The sequence below is a fragment of the Astatotilapia calliptera genome, chromosome 10 (assembly GCF_964374335.1).
Source record: "Astatotilapia calliptera chromosome 10, fAstCal68.1, whole genome shotgun sequence".
NCBI classification, from domain to species: Eukaryota; Metazoa; Chordata; class Actinopteri; order Cichliformes; family Cichlidae; genus Astatotilapia; species Astatotilapia calliptera.
The window spans coordinates 33040319-33065361 of NC_137431.1; the positions used below are offsets into that span (position 1 = coordinate 33040319).

General features: G+C 41.0%; 1 protein-coding gene, 1 long non-coding RNA gene and 2 other non-coding genes across 4 annotated transcripts; 2 read left to right on the plus strand and 2 right to left on the minus strand.

Moving 5' to 3' along the window:
• Positions 1-409: 409 nt before the first annotated feature.
• Positions 410-9473, minus strand: ncf1 (neutrophil cytosolic factor 1). The gene is made up of 11 exons (XM_026181284.2): positions 9346-9473; positions 9091-9171; positions 8914-8989; positions 6815-6983; positions 6676-6734; positions 6089-6211; positions 4642-4749; positions 4436-4553; positions 3817-3915; positions 2968-3143; positions 410-1565 (listed from the first exon to the last, which is right to left on the minus strand). The coding sequence occupies exons 1-11, from the start codon at positions 9415-9417 to the stop codon at positions 1402-1404; spliced, it is 1245 nt and encodes a 414-aa protein (XP_026037069.1). The 5' UTR covers positions 9418-9473; the 3' UTR covers positions 410-1401.
• Positions 9474-11748: 2275 nt separating this feature from the next.
• On the plus strand, positions 11749-11821 carry trnav-cac (transfer RNA valine (anticodon CAC)). The gene has a single exon. It is a non-coding gene; the product is annotated as a tRNA-Val (tRNA).
• Positions 11822-13126: 1305 nt separating this feature from the next.
• Positions 13127-13199, minus strand: trnav-aac (transfer RNA valine (anticodon AAC)). Its single transcript has one exon. It is a non-coding gene; the product is annotated as a tRNA-Val (tRNA).
• Positions 13200-15985: 2786 nt separating this feature from the next.
• On the plus strand, positions 15986-23896 carry LOC145431498 (uncharacterized). The gene is made up of 3 exons (XR_013911823.1): positions 15986-16739; positions 18413-19485; positions 19652-23896. It is a non-coding gene; the product is annotated as an uncharacterized LOC145431498 (long non-coding RNA).
• The last annotated feature ends 1147 nt before the right edge of the window (positions 23897-25043 follow it).

Genomic DNA, 25043 nt, shown 5'->3' on the forward strand with positions numbered 1-25043 from the left:
TCCCCATATATTAGAGGACCAGAGGCGTCCGTCTCTGTGTTGCTCTGCTGTCTGTGCTTAAGGCTGTACACCTCGGGGGTTTGCTTTGCTTGCTTTCTGCTATGTGTTATCTTGCTATACCTTGTATGTATTTTCTTGCTGTTCATATGATTCGGTGTATTAAACTCTGTTCCAAGAATTCTGGAATTTTTCCAGAGCATCTGTTTGAGTACCTTGATTTTAACTGGATCTAAAAAAGTTGGATCTCCACATCGTTGGTGGGAGAAGATATCAGGATGGCTTTAAAATTTGCAACCACAGATGACTGAATCACCAAAAATTACATAAAGTGTTTCATGTACATAAAGCACATGTGCTGTGCAATGGCCTTTATTTTCTAATAAAAGTAAATTACCCAGTGAACACCTCGAACTGTTTTTTATACTTTATAAAGCAATTTACAAAAAAAATAGAGGTATGACAGTCAGAGTCGCGTAACATGTACACTTTAAATAGGACAACAAGCAAATAAAAAGGTGAGGTGATGCTCCACAAATGCAGGTATTTACTTATTCCGAAACCATTTTTTTGTGCTGATATTTGGCATAAATTAAAAATAAGCTTACAAATTACAACAAAACAAAGCATTTTTACCCCCAGATAACTAATAAAAATGTGCCAAAGACACGGTTATTCTTTTATCACCAAAGTTCCAAATTTACATGTTAATGGTGCAGGTGGGTCAGAGTTTCAATACTGCTTATAATCATAATAAAATTTAATGGTGTTATCTTTGAGATTAACATCTACAGCAGACAACCTGCTATTCAGACCTGTTTGTGAGGGGCAGCCAATCAGAAGAAAGCTGGCTTAAAAGAGGAGGAGCTAAAACAGCTTATGTTAGACAGAGGAGTAACTTAGGAGCTGCGCTCAAGCCCAGTGTAAGACAAACAGGCATTATTTTGGACTCGAATCATACAAAGCTGCTCTGGTAGTCCAAAGATATAAAACATGGAGTCTTTAAAAGATAAAGCTCTGAAACAAAATGTACTGCTGCCTAAAGTCAAACCACGTAACTTTACACTTGTCATTTACTCTGACCGTCCATCTGCTAGAAAATATGGATTATTACGCCACTGAAAACAATTCCAGAAAAACACGTTTCGTCCTAAGAAGTGAGGAAATGTTTGAAAGGCTGAATTAAAGACGTGTTCACAAACCAATGAATAACTTACTGACACGTGGCTGCTTTTTGGTCTTTCCATGTGTTTGATGGCAGTTAGAAAATCATAGTACATTTCCAGCCCTTTTATCCACACCTTGTAATATATCTAAAAACTCAAAACATGAAGGTCTTCTAAAACTAGGACTCTTGTTAACAAAACGGCTCTGTAAGGATTGCTCCGTCAAATCTTTTTTGTGCTAGCTTGAGGAGCTGGACGGTGACTTGTGGATGCTGACTTTCTTGCAGGTGTTGTCGGTGCAGCGCTCCAAGATGAGCTCTGGGCTGGGTCGGGGAGGGATGACCGGCGCCTCCTTCTTTAGCTCGCTCTCCGAGCTGGTGCCGGACATCTCGGGAATGTTATCTGTGAGTCAGAAACAGCAACACGAGCAGGTCAGCCCGGGGTTCGAGGAATAACATTAAAGACCAAGTTCACACTAACTGAAACAGAAGTGTCACCAGTTGTTTGGTTTTAATGGTCTGGTTGAGACTCCTGTCCAGAGGTGGCACAACTTTATCAGAGACATTCTGTAGTTAAGTAGAAGTACAGATACTAGTGTTAAAAAATACTCCAGTAACAGCTGAAGTACGTCACTTTGTTTCGCAGCATGTTTCATAATATAACTCGTCTCAAATGTGTTAAAGCAAACAAGCCTGTTTCAAAAATGTAGGGAAGAAGTAGTCGGAAGACAAACTACTCAAGTAAAGTGCAGATACCTGAAAAGTCTACTTAAGTACAGTAACATATGTATTTGTACTTCATTACTTTCCACCTCTGCTCCTGTCAAATATCGTCCTAATTCCGAATTTGTATCACAAGAACTGTTCATTAATGTATTTCCAAGACTCTTAACACGATGTTTAACCACCACAAACATGTACTCAACCTTCGCCCTGAATTCAAGTCTACCTTTAAACCCTAAAACAAGCTTCCAATCCCCAAACAGGCCTTTGAAGGAACCAAAACGCTCTAAGGTTTACTCTGATGGTTCTAATAAAGATAGCTGGACATCTCAGTGGATCGTTGGCCTCCTCCTGGGACTAAAATGTTCCAGTATTATGAAGCAAGTTTGAATCCATATTCAACCTGTCAAAGATTTTTATGCCTTTTGACCTTCCTCATGCAATCGTATGTCTGGGCTTGGTGTTGGTAAAAGGTCTCTCTGTGGCTGAGATCTGTACATGGTTTTTATGAAGTTTTACCCATTTAATTCCCTTCATTCTTATTGGCTGAGGACTGTCTAGTTAGCGCTCTCTGTTGCGCATCTAACTCGGTTGTAACAAACCAACCATTTTGTTGCAAAATGGGATTACGAGGAAGTCAAAAATCCTCTCAGTTTGGCTCTGATGTGTTTTTATACATCAAATTACCTGCAAGTGATGCAAAGGAGCACAGACTGATGTCCTGTTAGAGAAAATTACAAATATGGGGAGATTTCCAGTGTGTGTGAACATTTTTAGTTCGATTTCCATCATGTGGAGCAGATCGCGTACGGTTTCCCACATACATCCCCCTGTATCAGTTTCAGCCATGCCTCAAAAGCTTTCTGTTTGCAGTAGCATATTTGCTTTGACACCTCTAAAATGAACGAACTGAAAAACAATTAATTTAACAAAAGAAAGAACAAACAAAAAAACCTTTTAGCATTTTTTCAAAGACTTTAAAAGAGTAGATGTTCAAACATGTGAATACTGCTAAATGTATTTTTTATTTACTTCAGAGATTTTAAGACTTTTTAAGACAGTGGTGGACACGTGGTCATTACCCTGGTTCTTCCTCTCCTTCAGCGGGGACTTTGCTGCATTCTTGGAGTTCCTCTGTGGTTCGCTGAGCCGGCTGCCTTTCTGCTGGAAGTAGCGGCGGCTGTTCCGGCGGTAGGTTTCCTGGCTGAGCCGCTGGCGAGACTTGTTATGAATGCTCTTGGCATTTCTGATGGTCGATCTGAGGGAGATAAAGGACAGGTGGTGGGTTTGTTAAGTGTTTGGAACAGCTACAAGCTGCAAAAAAGGTGAGGTGATAGACTTTGTTTCTTCTTGGGTGGAAAACAGTTTGCAAAAGTTTAGTATTAAATCTGAGGCTCTTGGAAGATTTCTTCCCCTGTAACTGGTCCTTTGACTCAAAAGGTTCAACGTCCCCTGGATTAATGTATCCTGTATTTTAGCATTTATCCAACCTGTATCCATCGCTGAGATCAAATATTTAACCTGAATCCCTCAGTCCTCAGTGTTTTAACCCAACTCATAATGGGCATCTGGGGGTAACTGAAGGTCACATAACCTGCAAATTGTAATTACACAAAATTGGTAATATTATCTGTTTTTATTACATAGCTGCTGATTTCCTGTCAGCTGTGGCAGATTAAAAAGCAGAAAAATGACCCAGACACCCAAAAATAACTCCTGCAGAGCATTTTCTGGAATTTCTAATTCTATGAGCACATAAGCGGACCACAAAGCAACAAGGAGAAATGAAATCACATCCTGAGGGTTTTTTCACAACTCACTTCCCTTTAATCTGATGTTACACAGTAAAATGCCAGTATGAGAATGGAGGAGGCACTGCAGACCTGGCAACAGAAACCAGCTCATTATGTATTTTAAGATGAGGCACAGACCTGCGAGGTGGTGGCTTCTGCCCACCCGGGTTCAATCTCTCTCTCTTTCCGGCCTTCGACAGGAACAAAGAGGGGAAATATCCAGTCTCGTCTCCTTTCCTGTACAAAACAGCCGTTTAAGAGGAAAAAAAGGTTCAATGAACTTTACAAATGTGGAATTAGTCTCAAACAACAGCTTTTCTTTAACTTTATAACCCTACAGTGCACCATGTCTGAGAAATACACATTAGGCAACCTGCTTTCTGAGTTGAGCTGAGTGTATAAAAATATATTTTTTATAAACTGTCTGTGCAGTCTGTATGGTGTCATACAGACTGCACAGACAGTTTATAAAAATATATTTTTTATAAACTGTCTGTGCAGTCTGTATGGTGTCATACAGAAAGGGGATATCCCTCATATGTTCATCTCAGGTACACAGCTATGGCTGTAGGCTGTCTTTTTAGGAGGACAAGCTCCAGGAGCTGGAAACAAGCAGAGTGGTTCCATGTTAAAAACTGAGACCGGTGTCGAAGTACAAAACCTCTCTGAATCTGTGTTTTTTATGAATGCAGAGTCTGTGAGATCAAGCGTCTGTTAAATGTACTGAAGGGGCTCTGAAGTGAAGGACTCGTCGTACCTTACGACCCACCACCCGTCCAGTAGCTTGTGGATGACCTCGACAGTTTCACCGACCTCCAAAGAAATCTCGTCGTCCTGCTCCGCCTTGTAGGCCTGGATGGTGATGTGCTCGTCTCCTGCAGTGACACACAGCATTTTATATGAACGTGTGCCTAAAAGAAAGAGTGCCACAACCCACGGTGGATTAAAACCAGAGCTTCTTGCCTTCGTAGTTGGGTTCAACGTCCTCGGCCTCGTCCGGTCCATCCAGAGGCTCCAGGTATGACGCGGGAATCCAGCCTCGCTTTGACTCATACTGGCAGAACCACCAACCTGATCACAGCAGGAACATCAAGCGTCACTCAGTAAGGCTTGAAATTCGAGACCAACATAAATTATTCAGCTAAGTGTTTACTGAGGTCAGCGTTAAAGTGAGAAGATGGGTTGTTTTCTATTGGCTTAAAAATAACCCCCCCGGTGGCCATGAGGAAGAATGCACATTCAAGACGCTTCTGCACTGGCTTCACCTTTCAGACCTTCTTTTATATATACGGTGTGTGATACTGTGACTGGAAATACTGCAGATTCTGGACCAAAGTGGCATAATTTAGAAGTAGGAAACAAGAGCTGAAGTAAAAGTCAGAGTGGTAAAGGTGGTATTTAGATGTCTGTGTAGGTTTTCAGTCATCCGGGTCATGCTGAGGAGCTTGGACTTCCTTAAGTTTCCTGAGGATGTTTCGTTGCTCATCCAAGTGACTTCTTGGATGAGCGACGAAACATTTCTCCCACTGAAAACGTTACGTCCAGATAAACAGAATCAACCTTTTGGGATTTACTTACCTGGATGATTCAGCATGCATCAAGACAGATCACATAAAACTCTACTTAAACCAATTCGAGGCGCAATCAGAGCAAAACTTTTGTTTTCCTTCTGCATCTGCAAGCTACTTTGCAACCTCTCCTCCCCCCCAGCTCCTCTTTTTCAGGCAGTGTCACCATAAAACTTGACTAACTGTGCCGTAACACCAACTTCCTGTTTCTCTAGAATTTATCATCACTGAATAGTAAATCAACAACAACAAAAAACATTCAGAGTATTTGTATCTTTTCATTTCCCCTAACATAGGGATTTAAAATCTGTACCTTTATTATAAACTCTGTACTATGCTGTTTTACGTTTTGTCTTTTTTACCTGCAGACATGTTTGATTATTGTTGTTTTTCTTTTTACTGAAATTAAGAAAGAATGTGGGTAACTAATGTATGCGTAATCCCAGTGAGTCAAAAGCTTTCCTCTAATATCAACTCATCGCACTGACTTCTTTATATGGTCGTTTACTGCAGAGACAGCACGACCAGGAAATGATGGACGTGCTGCTCATAAGAAGTGCCCTTTGGTAGGCTTCCTTTTAAAGAAGAATCAGAAGAAACATGCAAAGTTTTGGCAGGCCAGAACTAAAATGTATATAAAAACCAGATGTGTGGTAAAAATCACTAGTCACTCGAGAGGTGGGGCTAGCAAACCAAATAGCAAGTCTTAATTTTCACCTGATGTGGTTTATAGAAAAAACAAAACAAAACAATCACTGGCAAATAAAAATTTCAGGGAAAAGACGAAGGCTCTAAAATTCAGAATAACAAATAAACTCTAAAAGATTCAGTTGTTTTATCACCGTTCTCATTTTTCTCCACGATTTCCACCAGGTCACCGGTGTGCAGAGTGATCTCATACTTGGTCGACTTTTCGAAGTCCGCAATCACTCTGTAGGTGTCCAAGATGATGGGGGCGGAAATCTCTGAGAAGTCAAACACAAGAATCTGTTTTAGTCTCATTAAAAAGACCTGCAACATCTGGATGATGATGTCTTCCAGTTTCTGAACATGTGCCCAGTAACCGTGTGGCCAAAACAAATCACACCCAACTTTTGTTTTTATTAAAACATTTGATCAAAGAGCTCACAGTCTGTTTAGAAACAGAGTTATGAAGGACAATCTTGAGGTGGGATCAGGAAATAGACACGTTGGTCTCTCCAAGTTTCTTTGCAGCCCACCTTTTCCTCAGCTCCTCCCTTTCAGGGTCTCTGATCTAATCAGTGTCACATCTTTTGTCTGCTCTGTCTTGTGCTTTCCTTCACCTTTTAGAAGGACATGGCTGCCATCACACCAAATATAACTGCTGCTTCTGACCATAGTGGTCCTGAATGAATTACAGAATGTAACACGTGAATAATAGAAGGCTGTGAGTGTGAGTGAGTCTTACCGGACGCCACGTCTCGAGCCTGGTCTCTGGACACCAAAAAGGTCTCGGCTCTTTTCAGTCTGAGGAGGAAAGGGTCATTTATACATCGTTCTATGTTTAACTGCCGTAACGTGAACAGAGACGTGCGTGATGTACTGACGTGTTTGGGGCAGGCGGGTTTTCATCCTCTGGTCGGACCTTGAAGAAGCTGGAGAGGTGTTTGCAGCGGGAGATGTGAGGCGGCAGGCTGATGACCTTTTGGCAGTACTCAGCCAGGGTGCTCTTCGTGGTTTCTCTTGACTTCTCGCTTTCCCATAACCACCGAGGAGCTGAGGACAGAAACACAGTCTGTGTCTTTGGGGTAATGTTTTCTATAACAACAGGAAACTGTTGTTCAAAGATCCATGTTAGGTCCTCTTTTATGCTCAGTAAATGCTACCAACTTTTCACTGCTAAACTGATGACACTCAATTTTCTGCACCTGCAATAACTGAGGAAGAGCTTCCTGTTTGGATGATCTACAGTCAGTGTAAAAGATGCAGAGCCTGTGGCTGCAAAGAGACATCCAGCCTTGGCCTCAGTCAATGCTTTCTGTAGCAGAGATGTCATCCATCCATCCGTGCAGGGCTACTGAACTATAAAATGTCACCCCCCATGCTGCTTAATGCCGCATTAAGCAGACAGATGGGTTTTTCCACCCATCTGTCTGAATTAGATGGGTGGAAAAACACGAGTGGTTGGATGGATGCTACGAGATGTGCCAAGTTGTCAGCTATCTTTAGGAATCGCCTTCTTAGTGCAAAAATACTATATTATACACTGTTAAAAAAAACATTGTAAAACAATGGTAATATTCCAGCAGCTGGGGCGCCAAAATACGACCGTGAAATAACAGAAAATAACTGTCCCATAAAAATACGGTTATTTCCAGTAATGAAAATAGAGTTTGTTGCGCTAATTTGACGTGGGATTCTGCCTTTTCCAAGTGCTTTTAGACATGAAATTAGGAACATTTTTACGCGATCAAACAATGAAATTACCTATAAACAAGGTCACTGAATGTGGAAATATGAATCATAATACGTAAATGTGCAGAAATATACAGTTAACCGTTGGTTTAAGTAATAATTGATTACTCGGAGATCTCGGACTTTTGCGAGATTTTCCTCCCATGTCCCCTGCGGGGCTCCGTAATATTACACTATTGACCTGTGTTATCTTCTTGAATTTTTCATACATTCGACTAAAGAAACGGGAACAGACGATGTGTTTGGAGACAGACTGCTGGTCCCTAAAGAACCTATTTAAAATTGGTTCTTTGCCAAACTGTCCGTTTTGTGGACACACATCAGTGGTTTATTTGAGTAAGGTGCAGTTTTATGCTTTAATGAACTTGACTGAAACTGAGTAAGAAAGCAGCCAATGTTCAAAATGTTGAAAGATCTTCAGAAAACCTGGAGAATGGCTTTAAACTACAAGAAGGTTTGGCTGTTTGGAAGCAAACGAAACATTTGCACTGTAAAAAAAAAGACTCCCCTACTTTTGCATCTCAAACATAATATATTTACAAGATATATTTAAATATATTTATACAGATGCAGTTTTGTCTTGTCCTTCACGTCGCAACAGCTGTTTTGTAATGAAAGTTTCCTAAGAGGGGTGTGTAAGGTGGCAGTTCTGTTTTCTTTGAAGAGGAACAGAAAATGACAGTGAAAACGAGGACTCGCATGTTTCTGTTTAAAATGAAAGGATCCAAACTTCCAAAAATCAGACGGGAAATGCCCTAAAATGTCTCTAAAAGTCTGCACGTCTCACAGCTGCTGTCTTTGCACGCTGTGACCAGTCAAAGTAACCTGTGTGTTGTGTCACCAGTGCAACGCGCTGCTCTGACTCGTGTTGCCATATATTCTTGGGAGAATTAATCACAGTTCTCCCACTTCTTCTTTTTCGTAACGTATTTTTTCTCCTGTATTTAAATTTCACTGTAACTGCTGCTCAAGAGCTGCATTTAGACACCGGCTGATTTCAGCTGTGTTGCGTTTGGGGGAAAAGCAGAAGTGAGCCCGGCCGCAAGAGGCTGATAATCACAGGTGCTTCCTGAAAGCGGAGGGGTTTTACACAGAAAAGATACGACTGGAAATTATTCTTTTAATACTACTCCGTGGTTTCATATGATTACCTGCTGAGGTGTTGATTTTGACCTCTGCAGTGTTACATATAAATAACTTACCTACAGTAGGAGAGCTTCCTCTTTCTTACCTGGCAATGAGGGGATGATTCTGTCTCTCTTTTCTATTTGACCGGACTCGATGGGAAACATGTCCTTCAAAGATTTCTGTGATGAAAACAAAATATTTTTGAGCTCTGACGACTGAACTTTATTTTGTCCAAACGTTACTGAGCAGAGCCTTTATTTCGTGGTGCAGATGGACTTACGTGGAAAGTGTGGATTTCAGGATACGTCCTGTAGATGAGCTTCTCTGAGAGGTCGCTCCATTTCACCATCAGCATGTACACCTGCACACATTTAAAGGCACAAACAGAGGAGCTACTTTCACAGTTCATCAGACGTTTAAAGACTCTCGACCCTCAGAATTGAACTCGGTGCTGTTGGTGATGTTAAAAAAGATTCTACACTCGGTTTTTTTTAGGACTTTTTAGGGCAGCAGAATAAGATGTTTGCAGCCTTACGTAGTGCTGACTCGGGAAGAAGCGCTTCTCGTAGCCCAGCAGCTCCAAGTGCCTGACGTAGATGTTCTCCATGCTGAGAAGCAACACACCAGCGGAGTCCAACTGAGCTGAAAGACAACAGACGCGAAGCTTTTATACTGTGTGTGTGCCACGGCAAGGCTTACTTCCTCTTTGTGAACATTTCAACAATCAGAAAGAAGGAAATTCTGCTGCTTTCACTTCTCAACTGTAATATAATTTTTATGATAATAATTAAGAATAACGCCTGTGTTTGTTATGCTTACAAAACTAAAACAGAGTACAAGTGCTTTCAGATTTACTAACGCTGGATGAATTATTGTAAAAGCTGAAGGAGTCACGCTCCAACCTTTTTTGAAGAAATGCTGAAAGTTTCCCTCGTTTGTTTTTCACAACCTTCCAGAAAGGGAAACACAAACTCCAGCAGCTGATTGTGTGGGCTTTCAGGGGGGCTTTCAGATGAACTTGTGACATGCCAGAGCTCTTGCAACAGGACAGGAGGAACTACCACAAATCCGAAAGAAACACAAACAAACACACATGGGTGAAGTCACGTACTGAGAGGCACGTGGGTCTGCTTTGCCCACGCTTTTCTGTTTACAGTGAGAAGGTAATAAGTGACGGTGAGATAAATTTAGATGAATGAGCTCATTTTCAGGCTGTTTCATCAGTAATGGGGGTCATATTTGGAAAAGGCTGATGTCGCTGCTCCATGTGACACATCCTCAGTCACATTGCTGTCGCTCAGATCAGGCAGGACCAACATCTGAGGCTGAATCAGCTACACACGGTATGTTTCTGTGGCTTCGCCTACCCTAACACTGGGGGTCACACAAAGTTGAACCAAGGTGAAAGAGGTGGTTTTGGCAGCATCTGATCAATCAGTTATTGATAAGTGTGCTGGCAGCCGAGTGGGAGATTTCACAGAGGAAGACAAGAATACACTGTGGGAGAATCTGATTATTACCTTTATATAAACATTAAATTAATGTGTTCATTTTTGTTTCTCCCCTCGGTGTGGTTTAATACTCTGAGAATAAAGAATAAATATAAAACGGTGTATAAGAATCTATATTCAACACAGCCCGGCAAATATGTCTGTGAAGGTTCTCAGTCATCCAGGTCATCGTAGTCAAAGGAGCTTGCAAAGAAAAGCGTCTGGACTCCTTTAAGTTGCTTGAAGACGTTTCACCTCTCATCCGAGAAGCTTCTTCAGTTCTAAGGTCAAATGATGCAGATGGACTCAGCAGTCCATCTGCATCTAAAGGATAAAGGACACTCTTTCGAGGATGCCAATGTTCACATTTTGGACGGAGAGGACAGATGGTTTGAAAGAGGAGTTAAAGAAGCATCTATGTCTATCTCCTTTGTCCCACACGCCATCAGACTGTTTAACTCCTCTCTGGAGGGGAGAGGGAGGGGAAACAGGAGGACAAAGGAGGGGGGAACAACTAAGCTGTAGTGCCTCTTCACCTCACTGTGCAATACCTTGTGCAATACTTTTGTAAATAGTCAATGGTGCAATAGACTCAATACTTGAAATGTGCAATTCACTTGTATTTTTATTTTTATTCCTATTTGTTCTATTTATCCCCTTCGTATATTTTATTTATATTTGTCTCTGTATTTATATATGTGTGTGTGTGTGTATATATATATATAATATTCTGTAACTGTAACTTCTGTCGGTGCTGTGCTTTTGGAAACCGAATTTCCCAGAGGAACCCACCCGAGGGATTAATAAAGTTCTATCTTATCTTATCTTATCTTATCTTATCTTATCTTATCTTATCTTATCTTATCTTATGTCCACTGTGAGCGACCATCTTTGAACAGAGGCGGGGTTTACGACACCAGCTGTGTCCCATCTATAATCCAGTTTTGAGATCCCTCCCCAGACGCCTTAACGCCCACTCACATCCTGGGCCAGCTGACCTCAGGAAATCACATGACAGGGTGGGGCCAGGTTTCACAATGAACGCACCCGAAACTCTGGCTGATTGGGACCCACACCCAGTTTCACACCTTGGCTCAGGTGATTAGAGGATCATCAGGGGGTTCTTTGGTCCCTCTGTGGGGGGAAACTCCCACTAGGTTTATATCTGGGACTCTCCACCATTTGACCTTAGAACTGAAGAAGCTTCTCGGATGAGAGGTGAAACGTCTTCAAGCAACTTAAAGAATTCCAGACGCTTTTCTTTGCAAGCTCCTTTGAGTCCGGCAAATACTCTCACAGCCCGTTTGTCGTCTTTGGAAAACACGAAGAAGGTCTCGCACTTTGGACTTTAGATCGTTTAATTTTACTACTATAGAAATGACTGCAGTTAACGTTGTTTCTTTCTTGGTAATACATATTTTTGGCTACGTCGCCAGCTTACACTAGCAGTTTCCGTAGTGTAGTGGTTATCACGTTCGCCTCACACGCGAAAGGTCCCCGGTTCGAAACCGGGCGGAAACATCTTTTTTTATTGTTTTTCTTTTTTATTCTAGATTTTTTCCTCATATTCAAAAATATCATACATATGTAGGTTATAAAAAACTAAATAGGATGTACCGACATGTTTCACAAGAAAAACATCAGTGTGATGTCCACGAATTACTTTAATTTTGATCACACAGCAAGAAACAGCGCCCCCACAAACACGCGTGTGGCCACAAATATATTACACCGGTACTAACAACGTTGAAAGGTTTAGTACATAAGCAGCGAGGTAGTATTTAATAAATAAGGTTATACAGTTTCACATTGGTCTTCCTATGACCTTTCATCATCATCATCATCTTTATTTATGAAGCACTGTAAAACAACCACAGCTGACACAAAGTGCTGTACATTGGAACTAAATAATAAAATTACATATGATATAAATAAAAGAAAAAAATAAATAAAAGTAACATATTTAATTTGTTAGTTAATAATTAATTTAATTACAAGATAAACTAAGTCTCAGTGAGGCCAATAGCCAAAGAATAAAAATAGGTTTTAAGATGCGTTTTAAAACAGTGAAGAGGCCTCTCTAACGTGGAAGGACAAGTTATTCCATAATTTAGGAGCGACGATAGTAAAGGCCCCATGGCCTCTGAGCTTCCTCCTGGATCTCATTACTTCCAGAAGAAGATGGTCAGCTGACCTAAGAGACCGACAGGGTGTGTAGGCACGACGAAGCTCAGAGAGGTAAGGCGGAGCAAGATTGTTAAAACATTTAAAAACAAACATAAGAATTTTAAAATTAACTCTAAAAGGCACAGACAGCCAGTGCAGGGAGGCCAGGACAGGGTTGCTCTCTTTTACGAGAGCATATAACCATAGCAGTGTACAGTTACAGCAGATGGGAAGAAATTAAAGCATAGATCGCTGTTTCGAGGCGCTGCCTAGAAAGAACCAACTTCGCTCTTGCCAGTCACCTTAAATGATAAAAACCGAACTTCACCACTGCTCTAATTTGTCTGTCCAACTTAAAATCGAGGTCAGTAACAACAGGTTTAAAAAAACACACTTCCAAGGGTAACAAATCCACAGACGTGGACTCACGTAGACCGACACCTCTGTTTTCTTTTCATGCATATTTAAAAAGTTTAATGTCATCTCGACATGTCAAGATGACATAATACATAATTGTATTATACATAACCTGTCACTACATATTAAATAAATATATTATTTTATTGAGATATCATCATTTTGTCGTCATTTTATAAATATAGCCTTTTCACACATCACATAATACAGTGTTTTATAAAAAACGCGTCTTCTAGCAATAAGTGTTTCCGCCCGGTTTCGAACCGGGGACCTTTCGCGTGTTAGGCGAACGTGATAACCACTACACTACGGAAACGCCTGATGCTGAACGACCTAATGGAAAATTATGGCGCTGTTTCCACACTTTGTGGCTCTCGCGGGCTGCCAAACCGAAATGTATCAACATTGTTTTCACAAAAACTCAGTGCATATAAGCATACTCAACGTTTTCAAAGGCAGCTTAATGTTTATTATATTCTATAATACCCACTAACTCCTGTAAACTCGTAATATGCATTTTTATTTATTTATTGGTGCTATTTTTAAAATTCACACCATCATTTAAATTTGGATACCCAAATTAAATGTTTAGCTGCTAGTAAAAAACTACTCAAACAAGTGCTGAGATCATTTCTATGGTCCAATCATTTTCTGCCTTCTCCAAGATAATCAGCCTTTACTGCATGCTTTACATCTCACTGGTCTTCTGTCTTTCAGACACTCAGCCATGCAACCCACCTCCCCACTCTGGTGTGTGGAATGACCAGGGTGATGAGCTCCAAGCCTCCATCTTCATCGAGACTCTGCAGGGTCCTCTCCTAACTGCTTCGATGGCTGGGATTGTTTCTTCTATAATGGGTCATCTGAGTTAATTGCTAGATGGTTTAATTTATTTCTGTATTTTAATAAATCATGGGCAGTTTTTCCACATGATCCCTCCTTATTTAACTATTTTGTAGATAATCTAATTAAAAAATATCAAAGAAGGGCAACAAGGTGATAAGAATACAATTTTAACTGCAAGCATGCATTCAGTGAGAAAAATGAAGCTCCAAATCACTGATGACAAACAGTTATTAACAAGGAAAACTGCTTAATACCCGAGGGATCACTTTAAAGTAACAAACAGAAACACAAGGACTGTAGTCACATGTCCAGGGCAAGATCCTGATCTCTGAGCTGTTCTCCCGAGTGTGAATATTAAATATAAAACACTATAAACACACCTTTGTTTTAAAAGACCTTCCCCCAACACATCCTTCAACCACGCACACACATTTTTTGTTTTCAAACTCCATTGCAGTTTATTCCACACCTCAAAACTTGTGTAAGCGATTAAACAAATAAAAGTTAACTGCAATGAATTACACTTTGCAATTATATAAACCACTAACTCTTTTGAATAACAGCAACCAGGCTGTCTCAATGCGGTGTGTGAGTGTGCACGGCAAGTCTGCATGTGTGACTGCGCACGCGCACACATTGCACTGGGACAGCCTGGTTGCATCATATTCAAAATTTTTTTAAAAATCATCCTTAGTAGTTGACGTCTAACTTTCAACACATTCCACGTCTGGTCCAAGTTTCATAGATGTCTACTCTAATATTCCACATAAAGTAAAGGACAAGTCTGCTTAAATTTAACAAATTTCAAGGAGTGTAAGAACATCATATAAAAAATATATTAAAAAACATCTGTGATCGCTGACATGAATTTCTCAACAGATTTCCTCAACAGATGCATGAGTCAGGATCTGTGTCCTGTTTAGCCTGAGAAAGTGTCCTTTAGTGTCACGGTTCTGGGTCCGTTGGACCCGGTATTTTGAGTTTATTATGTTTTGGTTTATTTTTGCATTATGGATTGTTTTCTGATGTTCTGGTGCTTTGTTTATTATCATTATAGATCTGTTTCTGTTATTCTTGGTGAGGGATCAGTTCTTAGGTTTTGGGTTCTCATGTGTATTGCAGTTTCTGTTCAGTGTCTAGTCCGTCTCTCAGTGTCATGTCTGCATCTGGTTTAGTAATTCTTGTTTCTTGTTGTGAAAGTCTTTGTCTTATGTTAGTGTGTGCAGCTTAGCTCCCCCGTCTCGTTAGCCCTGATCTCCCCCAGCTGTGTCTCCCTTCTGTGGCCCATTCCCTCATTACTACCCTGTGTATTTAAGCCCTGTGTTTTCCCATGCTCGGTGTCGCGTCGTACCCTCAGACCCTGCCTGTGTGTTCCAGTTAGTGTTGTCATGTTTTGGTTTCTGTTTTGTTGGTGCCAGCAATAAAGCTGTGGTTTTCAGTAGTGATGGGCAGATGAAGCTTCATGAAGCACTGAAGCTTTTCATCCAATTGGTTCACCCCAGCACAAAGCTTCTTGAAGCTTCATTTGCTCTAGCAGGACACCTACTGGACGTAAAAATATTAGTTGGCATGAATTTGAAGAGTGTGGCCTTTTGCACACAGCCTGTAAATGTCAACAACAAAAGGAGTGTGTAAAACATGCATTTTGTATTGATGGCAGTATACTGTGTATATTTATACTGGCAGTATGGAAAATGATCATTTGGAAATGCTTAAAATGGAAATGATCATTTACTGTGAGGTGAGGTGTGGTTGGGGTGTGGACAGTGGTGGTGCTTTTGTAACATTAAGGTATGGACAGCTACACTCCTGCCTGTTCACATTTTATTCTGTAAAAACTACATTTCACTGCTTTTATGACCTTTTTAGTGGGGAGAACATAGCTAGGATTTAATGATTTAACAAATCTTTTGAATCCTTTGTCCTCCACAATGCTAAATGGCTGGGAGTCCTCAATCACCATGCTGACCAGGTCTTCATCTATTTGAGATTGTTCTCCTGAGGAAAGACAATAAAGACAAAGCACAAATATAAATATCACACACGTAACTTATTACAGTTGTATAATATTGTTATATCATTTAGTAACATTACTGCATGCTATATTATCACGACATTTGATGGCTCACCTGGTCTTGCTCCACAATCGGTGTTCCTCTTATTCTCATGCAAAGCTCTGTAGTGCCTAAACATGGATGAGGTGTTGCTGTTGTTATATCCCAGCTCCCTGACACATAGCAAACACTTCACCTTGTACAAAAGTCAAGACAGCTCAACATAAATTGTATTGCACCATCAGTATTATGAAAATACATCTTCTGTAGAAATTTACATACTTTGTTGGGAGGAATAAGATCAAAATGTTCCCACACAGGGGAGGACATCCTCCTCTTCTTAGCTGGCTCCATTCTCTCCTGACTTTCCTCACTCTCATAAACCTCCAAACGGTCTCCAAACTCTCACTAACCGCAACTCTCCATCAAACACCCACATTTTGAATGAAGTCTGAGGGGTTTGTATCGCTGTCATATCTCGCGGCAAAGTTCGAACCACTTCATGAACCAGTCACGTGGTACAGCCGGGCAGCGAGGCTTCGGACGTCATCATTTTCAGCTCCTCCCATAAATGAAGCAAGCCTCGATACGCGCATCGCGGAAACGCCCCCTCCATTACTCGACACAAGCTTCGAAGCCTCGACACAGAACGTCACATCACTAGTTTTCAGTTATATTTCCGTCTGAGAGTCCTGCACTTGGATCCACATCTCCACCTGCCCGCACACCGAGCCCTGACATTTAGCCTGTTAGGCAGAGAACAACAGTCCGCAGCCTACGCAGGTGGCCTTGAGGAAACGGGCAGGAGAGACAGTTCTTTCTCGTTCTCGTATGTCTGGGAAGAATTGTTGTTGTTCTCGTCGGCGCCAACCTTCAAGTGTTATCAGCCTCGGCCTTCAAGCTTCCAGCTGGCGTGTCCATCACTGGTCTCCAGGTGTATCTCCCGTTTCAAAGCCGTGAGTTCCTCCAAGATCTTTCCCATATTGCGTTCAGTAAGAACAGTCTGAGTACTCGCAGCTCTTCCCACATTTTCGATATTAACGACAGGCCTTGTGGGGTTTTAAACAGCATTCACCACTTTCTTCACTTTCCGATAAGCCAGGGCCAAGCCAGCTCCGATCAGCAAGAGGCCCATTATCATGGTTCCAAATAGGTAGATGTCTTCAATGTCCTTCATAGACAGTCCGGCTAGGCACGCGAGGTGCCACTTCTGCCACCCGTCCATCGTGTATCCAGCAGGGAATGTCCCTCCAAGACACTCGGCCTCTCCCAAACCCAGGCTTCTCGTCGAGAAGAGAGTTTCAATTGCATTAAGGGACCAGTTGATCAAATCCAGTTCTTCTTCTTTAGGTTTTAGATAACAAGAGTGAGAATGAGAGGCTCTCTCAGGGTTACAGTTAGATGAGACTAGAGAAGGACATGCAGCAAGCAGGGAAGGAGGGGGTGAAAGATGCATCCGCCTCCTCCGAGAGCCAAAGCAGAAACAGAACCAATAGATTATTAAAATAAAACAGAAATATATACCTGTACCTGAGTCTGTCCAGTCTCCAGTGTGGATCCTTCAGTCCAGCCTAGAGCAGTTCCACTCCTGAGTCTACTGGACCAAGCTAAGGTCCAGCTCCAGCAGATGGGAAGGGTTAAAATTCAGAGCTGATGCCAGAGAAGCACATCCTTCCTCGGTAATCAGCCTGCAAACACATCAAGCAACATAAATAAACAGACCTTTGTAAATGGACTGGTACTTATAGCACACCTCTATGAATATCTGATTCATAGGAGATCAAGTTGCCTTTCTGCAGCTGCCCAAAAGCCAGTTTTCCTGCTCTCTGGACTCCAATGTGAATCTGCCTCAGCTTCTCTGTCATGCTTTACCTTCATCACTTTGGCCTGAGCCATGAGGAAGTAAATGTATATTTCAGTCAGTGCCTTTGGCAGCTGTCCCCTCTCTATAGTATTTAATACATCCCCCAGAACTGCTGCAGAACAGTGAGATGTGGCACATGATGTGGAGGCTTCGTGACATCCTAATGTGGGAGAAAAGCTCTGCTGGCCTGCTCGTCATCTCTGAATCTCTTCCTGATGTAGTCCTCCTTCTGGGTGTCAGTGAACCCCCTGATCTCTGTGTTAGCACTGTTTTCCCAATGCCATCCCTATTCTGACTGGTTTATCTCTTCCAGGTGAGCCTTTAGAGATGTCTTCTTGTATGATTGTTGTTTCTGGTCTGTCTGGTTGCCTGGATGCTGTTTCAATGTGTCTGACCTCTTGTTCATCATTGACCTTTGATGTCTCTCCCTGTGTGATGTTGAGATCTGTGTACATCTGATTCAGACGGGCTGGATTTCCTGCTTTAGCAATCCCCTCAAACAAATGCTGGAATGTCTTCTTCAGCCTAGATTTAAGTTTGCTATTCCAAACTGCTGCAGAAGTTTCCAAAAAGAAAAAATATATAAAAGCAAAGAGTATCAAGTGTTTTAATAATACACACAGGGTGACTGTTTGTGGTCTTTCTTAAAAGAAAGAGTGTTTTAATTATGTTGGTCCATATCTTGAGACATTAGAAAGTGTTTCAAGAAATAGTCTTACTGTACTGCAGATGGTCACCCAGCTCCTCCTGCTTCATTCTCCTCAGGAACTGCACTGCGATCTTCAGAAATGACTGTCTGTTGCTCCTCTGCTCTTCGTCCTCACCCTGCAAACCATCCTCACTCAGACCCTCTGAGCATTCTGGCTCACCTGGACTCTTCTTCAGCTCATTTTTTACAAAAGTGAAGATGCCGTTCTCTAGCAGCTGCAACAGAATACTATACGAATGAACCACTCAAACTGGAACTGTGGAACATCATAGCCATGTAAGAGCTCCTTTCCCCAAATTTGAAGGCTGGGTCTGGTGTACACTTCGTGGTCCCATATATCCCACAATTCATAGCGCGGCGGTGGGTGTGGATGTTTTTGTTGGGAAAAAACGACGGATGCCTGAAGCAGGGCGGCCAAAGAGTAAACTTTTGAAAGTACTGAATATTATGTCACTTATTTATGTGCAAATGTTTAATAACGAGGAACATTAAAGCATTACTGTTGGCCACATGTCGGCAAAGTTATGTGACATTAGCGATGTTTGTACTAACTTGGTTTTAAAGCCTTTACTTTAAAATATACGCCGTTCAATAGTTGACTTTAATCTTACAGAGAATGTGATGTTTTATGGATAATTAACGTCAGTCATATATCCACAAACACAACAAGCTGAAAGTCAGTGATGCTGCTCGGTTTGCAGTCCTGAATATCACGGCACAAGCAGGATCCACTGCACTGTTAATGTGAGCTATGTTATAGAGATTGAAAATGTGACGTCATTCAGGGGCAAAACAGCAAAGGATTCTGGGAACGAGAGGCAAGCGGTACTAGCGCACGCAGGCTTTCACATGAAAACAGTCACACAGCGATAAAAAAGAAACACAAAAATGTCAAGAAGCTGTTGTATTATTAACTGCAATAGCCGGTCGCATGACAGCCATGGGAAGCCGACGGGTAAAGAGATCGGTTGTTATCGGATTACGTCGTTGAAGAGAAATTGTTCGAGCCATGTTTCCGAAGTAACAAAGAGGCGACGGATGGCCTGGATTGCAGCCATTCAAAGACCAAATATAACATCCCAGAACACTCCAGCTAACATCATAGTCTGCTCCAAGCATTTCCACAAAGGTCAGTCTGCTGTTGTAGTTATTACGTAATTTATCATAACATAATTGTTGATGTAGGTTAAAAATAAGTCTTATATTGATTTGAATTGAATTCGTTGCGCTATGCTGCTTTATTCACTGTGGCTTTGCAGGCTAATGTTTGCCAATTTTTTTCATGTGTTTTATAGAAAAACAGCCTACACAATGCTGGAATGCAATCCAGACTGTGCCCCCTCTATCAGCCTGGGTCAGACCGAGTTTAAAGATGTGAGTGAAGTTGGCTCCCCACCTTCTTCAAATCCAACAAAAGTGGTATCAAACGTTTGTGCTGGTTTGTGCTGCAGAAATTTTTGTTTGTGCTGCTATCATTTTAAAGATATTAATAAAAATTTCTAGAGGTCATCAGAGGTCAACCAGCCCCCCCACATTACCCAAATCAAACAAAATTGATGTCAAACGTTTGTGCTACGTTTGTGCTGGTTTGTACTGCAAAATTTTTTGTTTGTGCTGCTAACATTTTAAAATTTTTAATAAAATAACGTCTTGATGCGTGCTTAATCATCCAGGTAAGTAAATCCCAAAAGGTTGATTCTGTTCATCTGGACATTTTCAGTTGGAGAAACGTTTCGTCACTCATCCAAGTGACTTCTTCAGTCTCAGCTGACTGCAGGTTTCTCCAACCTTATAAACAGTACATTTGCATAGTGAAGGAAACTAGCGCCACTGAATGAACAATGTGCTGGGGGGTTAGTTCCATGATTGTTAGTATGCAAATTCTTATGACCATTGATCAATGACAACTAATCAAAGCCTACTGATCAATGGCCATGAGTACCATTCACAGAAAGTGGGGAATGGCTACAATCACAGCATTGTAGGATGGCGAAAGATGTACCCTTGGGCCCCCCTTCTCGATTCAGAGATGGTCAGCATCCTGACAGCCCAATGGACGAAGCTGTCTCTCAGTCTGCTGGTTCTGGCCCGGAGGCTCTTCAGTATCCTTCCTGATGGCAGCAAACTGAAGACGCTGTTGAAGGGATGAGTGGAGTCACCTGTAATGGAGAGGACCTTCCAGATAGGCAGGTGCAGTAGATCTCCTGGGGAGGGAGGCAAGAGAGGTCCCCACAATGCTCTCGGCTGCTCTCACTACCCATTGTCATTTTTTCCTGCAGAACCCAGTGCAGGAGTCATACCACACAGTGATGCAGCTGGTGAGGATACTCTCAACTGTGCCTCTGTAAAAGGTGCTCATAATGGGGGTTGAATCTCTTGTGCTTCTCAGTTTGCAGAGGAAGTAGAGTCGCTGTTGGTCTTCTCCACATTCAGGGACAAGTTGTTGTTGCTGTACCACTCTGGCAGTTGGATTTGAAGAAGGTGGGGGGCCAACTTCACTCACATAGGTTAAAGCTGCTACCACAGCGAGATTTGATCGGTGAAGAGGGAGAGTGAGCTCAGAAAAAGTGATATTTTTTACTGTAACAACCACAAACATGTTTAATGATCATATTTCATAACTTTAAATGCAAATATAAATTGTCAATTTTAAAACCATATGCACAAGTTTTGCAAACAACAAAGTTGTTTGCATCCATTTACACCTTCAACCCTTTTTTAAATAACCATTTACAGAACAATCAGCTGTTCTTCAATAAGATGCCACAAATTATTTGTGCCACTCCAGATATTTCTGTCCACTATAAAGGAAACATCACAGCCTGATACCTGCAGGTCTGACAGCAGCAGGTGTATCACTCCTGTTTCTACCTGGAGACAGCAGTCGCATCATTGTTCTGACACACAACACAAAACTATCCACAACACTACACACTAACTACACAACACTACACACTAACTACACAACACTACACACTAACTACACAAGACAACACATTAACTACACACTGCAAACACGCTAAACGTCACAAATCTCTCACATCTCATGAGAGAGAGAGAGCGTACGCTTATGTTTTTGGTTTGCTCATAAGCAGAGCGTGCTCGCTGCGCTGTCCTTAGACAGTAAACGTGACGAAACTATTGAGGAAAAAACGCCGCGTATATATTGTTTATCATGACTCTGGTTTTACGTGGCCGATCAACACAGTTTATAAACTGGTATATGTCACCTTGTTGCTTTGTCTTTAAGTGGTCATGTGATTGTCTTATCACGACTACTTTATTCTTCCTCAGTCAAACAGCAGCACTCATGCGATTGTTTCGCCCCATGAGCTCCAGGTGTTGTGCCAGAAAGTGCTCGTGATCACCGTCCGTGGGAGCGCAGCTGCTTAAAGCCGTAGCGTCTAGATTACTTACAGCTACTTCCGTGCAACTACAAGTAACGGCCGTTAGTAACGCCGTTACTTGTAACGCTATCCCTGAATACCACACATACTGGGACTTACATAACTGACCTGGTATGAAACCGATGAAACTGAATCAAATCCCCTTTGCCCTGGGTTAGAGCAAAGGTACACTAACCCTTCTATATACACCTTTAAACTCTTGAGTTTAAAGGTGTATATAGTAGTATTGTGTATATAGAAGCTGCTTATATGAAGCTGCTGCACTGAATTTATATTTATTTGAAACAGTTCTTCTGGGAGAATATACCCACACTGTTCCAAAAAATAGTAATGTCAAAGTATTTTACTGTGTAGTTTACAGATGTGTACTGGTTTTCTAGAATATCATTACATTTACATAAGTAGACTGTGATCTGACACGTCAAATGTAAAATAACATAACATCACTGTAAATGTAATAAAACACAATTTACTTGTTTGTTAAATATATTTTGTTGTACATATGCATATTTAGATCGTAAAAATACATTCAGAAATGTCTCCCATCATGCCTTGGGACACGTGCTGCTGTTTAGATGTTCTTGTTTTATTGTTTATGGTTACGTTACTTTTAACTGTTATCTTGAATGTTGTGTTTACGCCGTGGTGCAGCGTCACTGACAGTTGTTGTTTTGTAGAGAGAGTGCTGTACCATGAGTGACTTCTGTTGTGCTGTTGTTGAACCTTGAGGCACATAGTAGCACGGCAAGTGTTTTAATAAGGAGCTCCCCCTACCAGCTTGGGGTTAAATAACAAGCTCAATCTCTCTCTGTGAGCTTCTTTGTTAAGATTTCTCTGCATGACACAGTGTAAAACATTGCACGGACACGCTGTGCTAATTATATATTTTGAAAAAGAAATGTAGAGGTAGGAATTGCAATTAATATAAATAACATGACGCTGAGCATCGGCCAATGAATGTGAACTAACAACAAGGTCGCGGGTAACGCTGCGACCATAGGAAAAAACCCTAATATGAAGGTATTTTACAGTAATGTTCTGTTCTTGTAGAATATCATTAAAGTTACATAAATAGACTTTGACTTCACATTTTGAATGTAAATTAACGTTAAATCACTGTAATGTAATACAACATAATTGTCATGATTATTAAATGTATCTGTCTGTGCATATGCATATTTAGATTGTTAAAATACATTCACAAATGTATCATGATCTCACAAATATCTGTCCGTTATTTGAAAGATCGAATTCAAATGTAATGCTATGGAAAAGTATATAAAATGATCCCTATAAGCTTGTGTTTCATCACATAAGTATTATTATCATTGCTTGTTAGGTCGTTCGTGGCTCAAGAGTTGGCAGCTCGCCTTGTGATCAGAAGATTGCCGGTTCGCGCCCCGGCTCGGACGCTCTTCGTCGTTGTGTCCGTGGTCAGGACTCTTCACCTACCGCCTACTAGTGATGGCCAAAGGGGCAGATGTGGCAGCCTCGCCTCTGTCAGTCTGTCCCAGGGCATGCAATCAATTACTGTTCAAACCAACGGTTAACTGTATATTTACGTATTATGATTCATATTTCCACATTCAGTGACCTTGTTTATAGGTAATTTCATTGTTTGATCGCGTAAAAATGTTCCTAATTTAATGTCTAAAAGCACTTGGAAAAGGCAGAATCCCATGTCAAATTAGCGCAACAAACTCTATTTTCATTACTGGAAATAACCGTATTTTTATGGGACAGTTATTTTCTGTTATTTCACGGTCGTATTTTGGCGCCCAGCTGCTGGAACATTACCGTTGTTTTAGGATGTTTTTTGTAACAGTGCAGCTCAGCAGATAAAACAATAGTCAGCTGATCTCCTTCCTCTAGCACAAAGTACTCTGCAGCAGCATGGAGTTTGACGTGATAAAACCTAAATTTAAAAAAATTCATTAATTTCAGTTTTTCTAAGAATCTTTGACTTTTTGTTCTTCTTAATAAGAATTGACTAATTTGTGGTTGTGAAAGAGAAAAATCCATCAGTCTGTCAGCGCTCCAGACGTGTGATGAAATAAAGTGAGAGTGCGCTGAGAGAGCTGACCGCCTCATTGGCTGTGCAGACAGAGCGGATCACTGTCCTACAGAGAGAGAATCAAGGTACAGTTTCATACATCAATGTGACTTCAGAAATATCCAGAAGGTCAGAAACAGGAATGACCAACATTCATGGTTATGTGTTTTCTTATGAAACAGAATATTTTTTTTATCACAGGAATAATTGGAGTGTTTAACTTTAACTGATCAAGCACACACATCCATACATATGCATTAATACTAAGTGCAATAATCCTTTCTGTCATCGTTGTATTTTTACTCAGTTGTATATAGTATTTGTATTTGTATTCTATTTTTATATTATTGTATATTTATTTTATTTTATTCTACTGTATATAGTATTTTATTTTATTCTATTCTGTACAGTTGTGTACTGTATTTATTCTTATTGTATTCTAATTTTTGCCTCATAACTTTTGCACTGTCCACTTCCTGCTGTGACAAAACATATTTCCCACGTGTGGGACTAATAAAGGTTATCTTATCTTATCTTATCTTTAAAACATAAGTGTTAAATTTAGAACATTATAATATTTTTTAATGGAATCATGTGCATCTAACCTACATGTTCAAATCATAAGACCCACATCTTTAGGTCAAACCTTTGATTGTGTTAAGGCCAACGGTGACTAGTCCAAACATAGGGTTAATTCAGCTTGGCACTGCTAGAGCATGCACTGGGACGTTCATCTGTACCGCCCCACATTGTGTCCAGCCCTTTCATAGCCTATACAGTAAACAAACCTGGCCTGCGGTGGATGCACCTGGGATTCTGTTTTCTCAGCTGCCAGAAGGTGAGAAAACCCCTTTCTTAGCATAGACAGTCGCCTACTTCTAGCAAGCATACCTGACTGGTGCTCATAAGTGTAAGATTAAAAGAAAAGAGCAAGGTGCAAGTAGAATTAACAACTGATTGGGGAATAGTATTGACAAACATATTACATCAATAATTGAGATAATATTGACATTTGTAGAATTGAGAAAAAAACTTATCAGGTAAACAACAAAGACCAACAAAGAACAAAGGATGGAAAGTCACCCAGCAGGAGGAGGGGTCACTGATCCGATATAAAGGAGGGTCAGATATACCCCATGCTGCTTTTTTACTGTCTGTCCTTTAGTGTGTCTTTGCTGTTTGTGCTTTAAGGCTCTACACCCCAGGGTTTGCTTCGCGTTGCTTGTT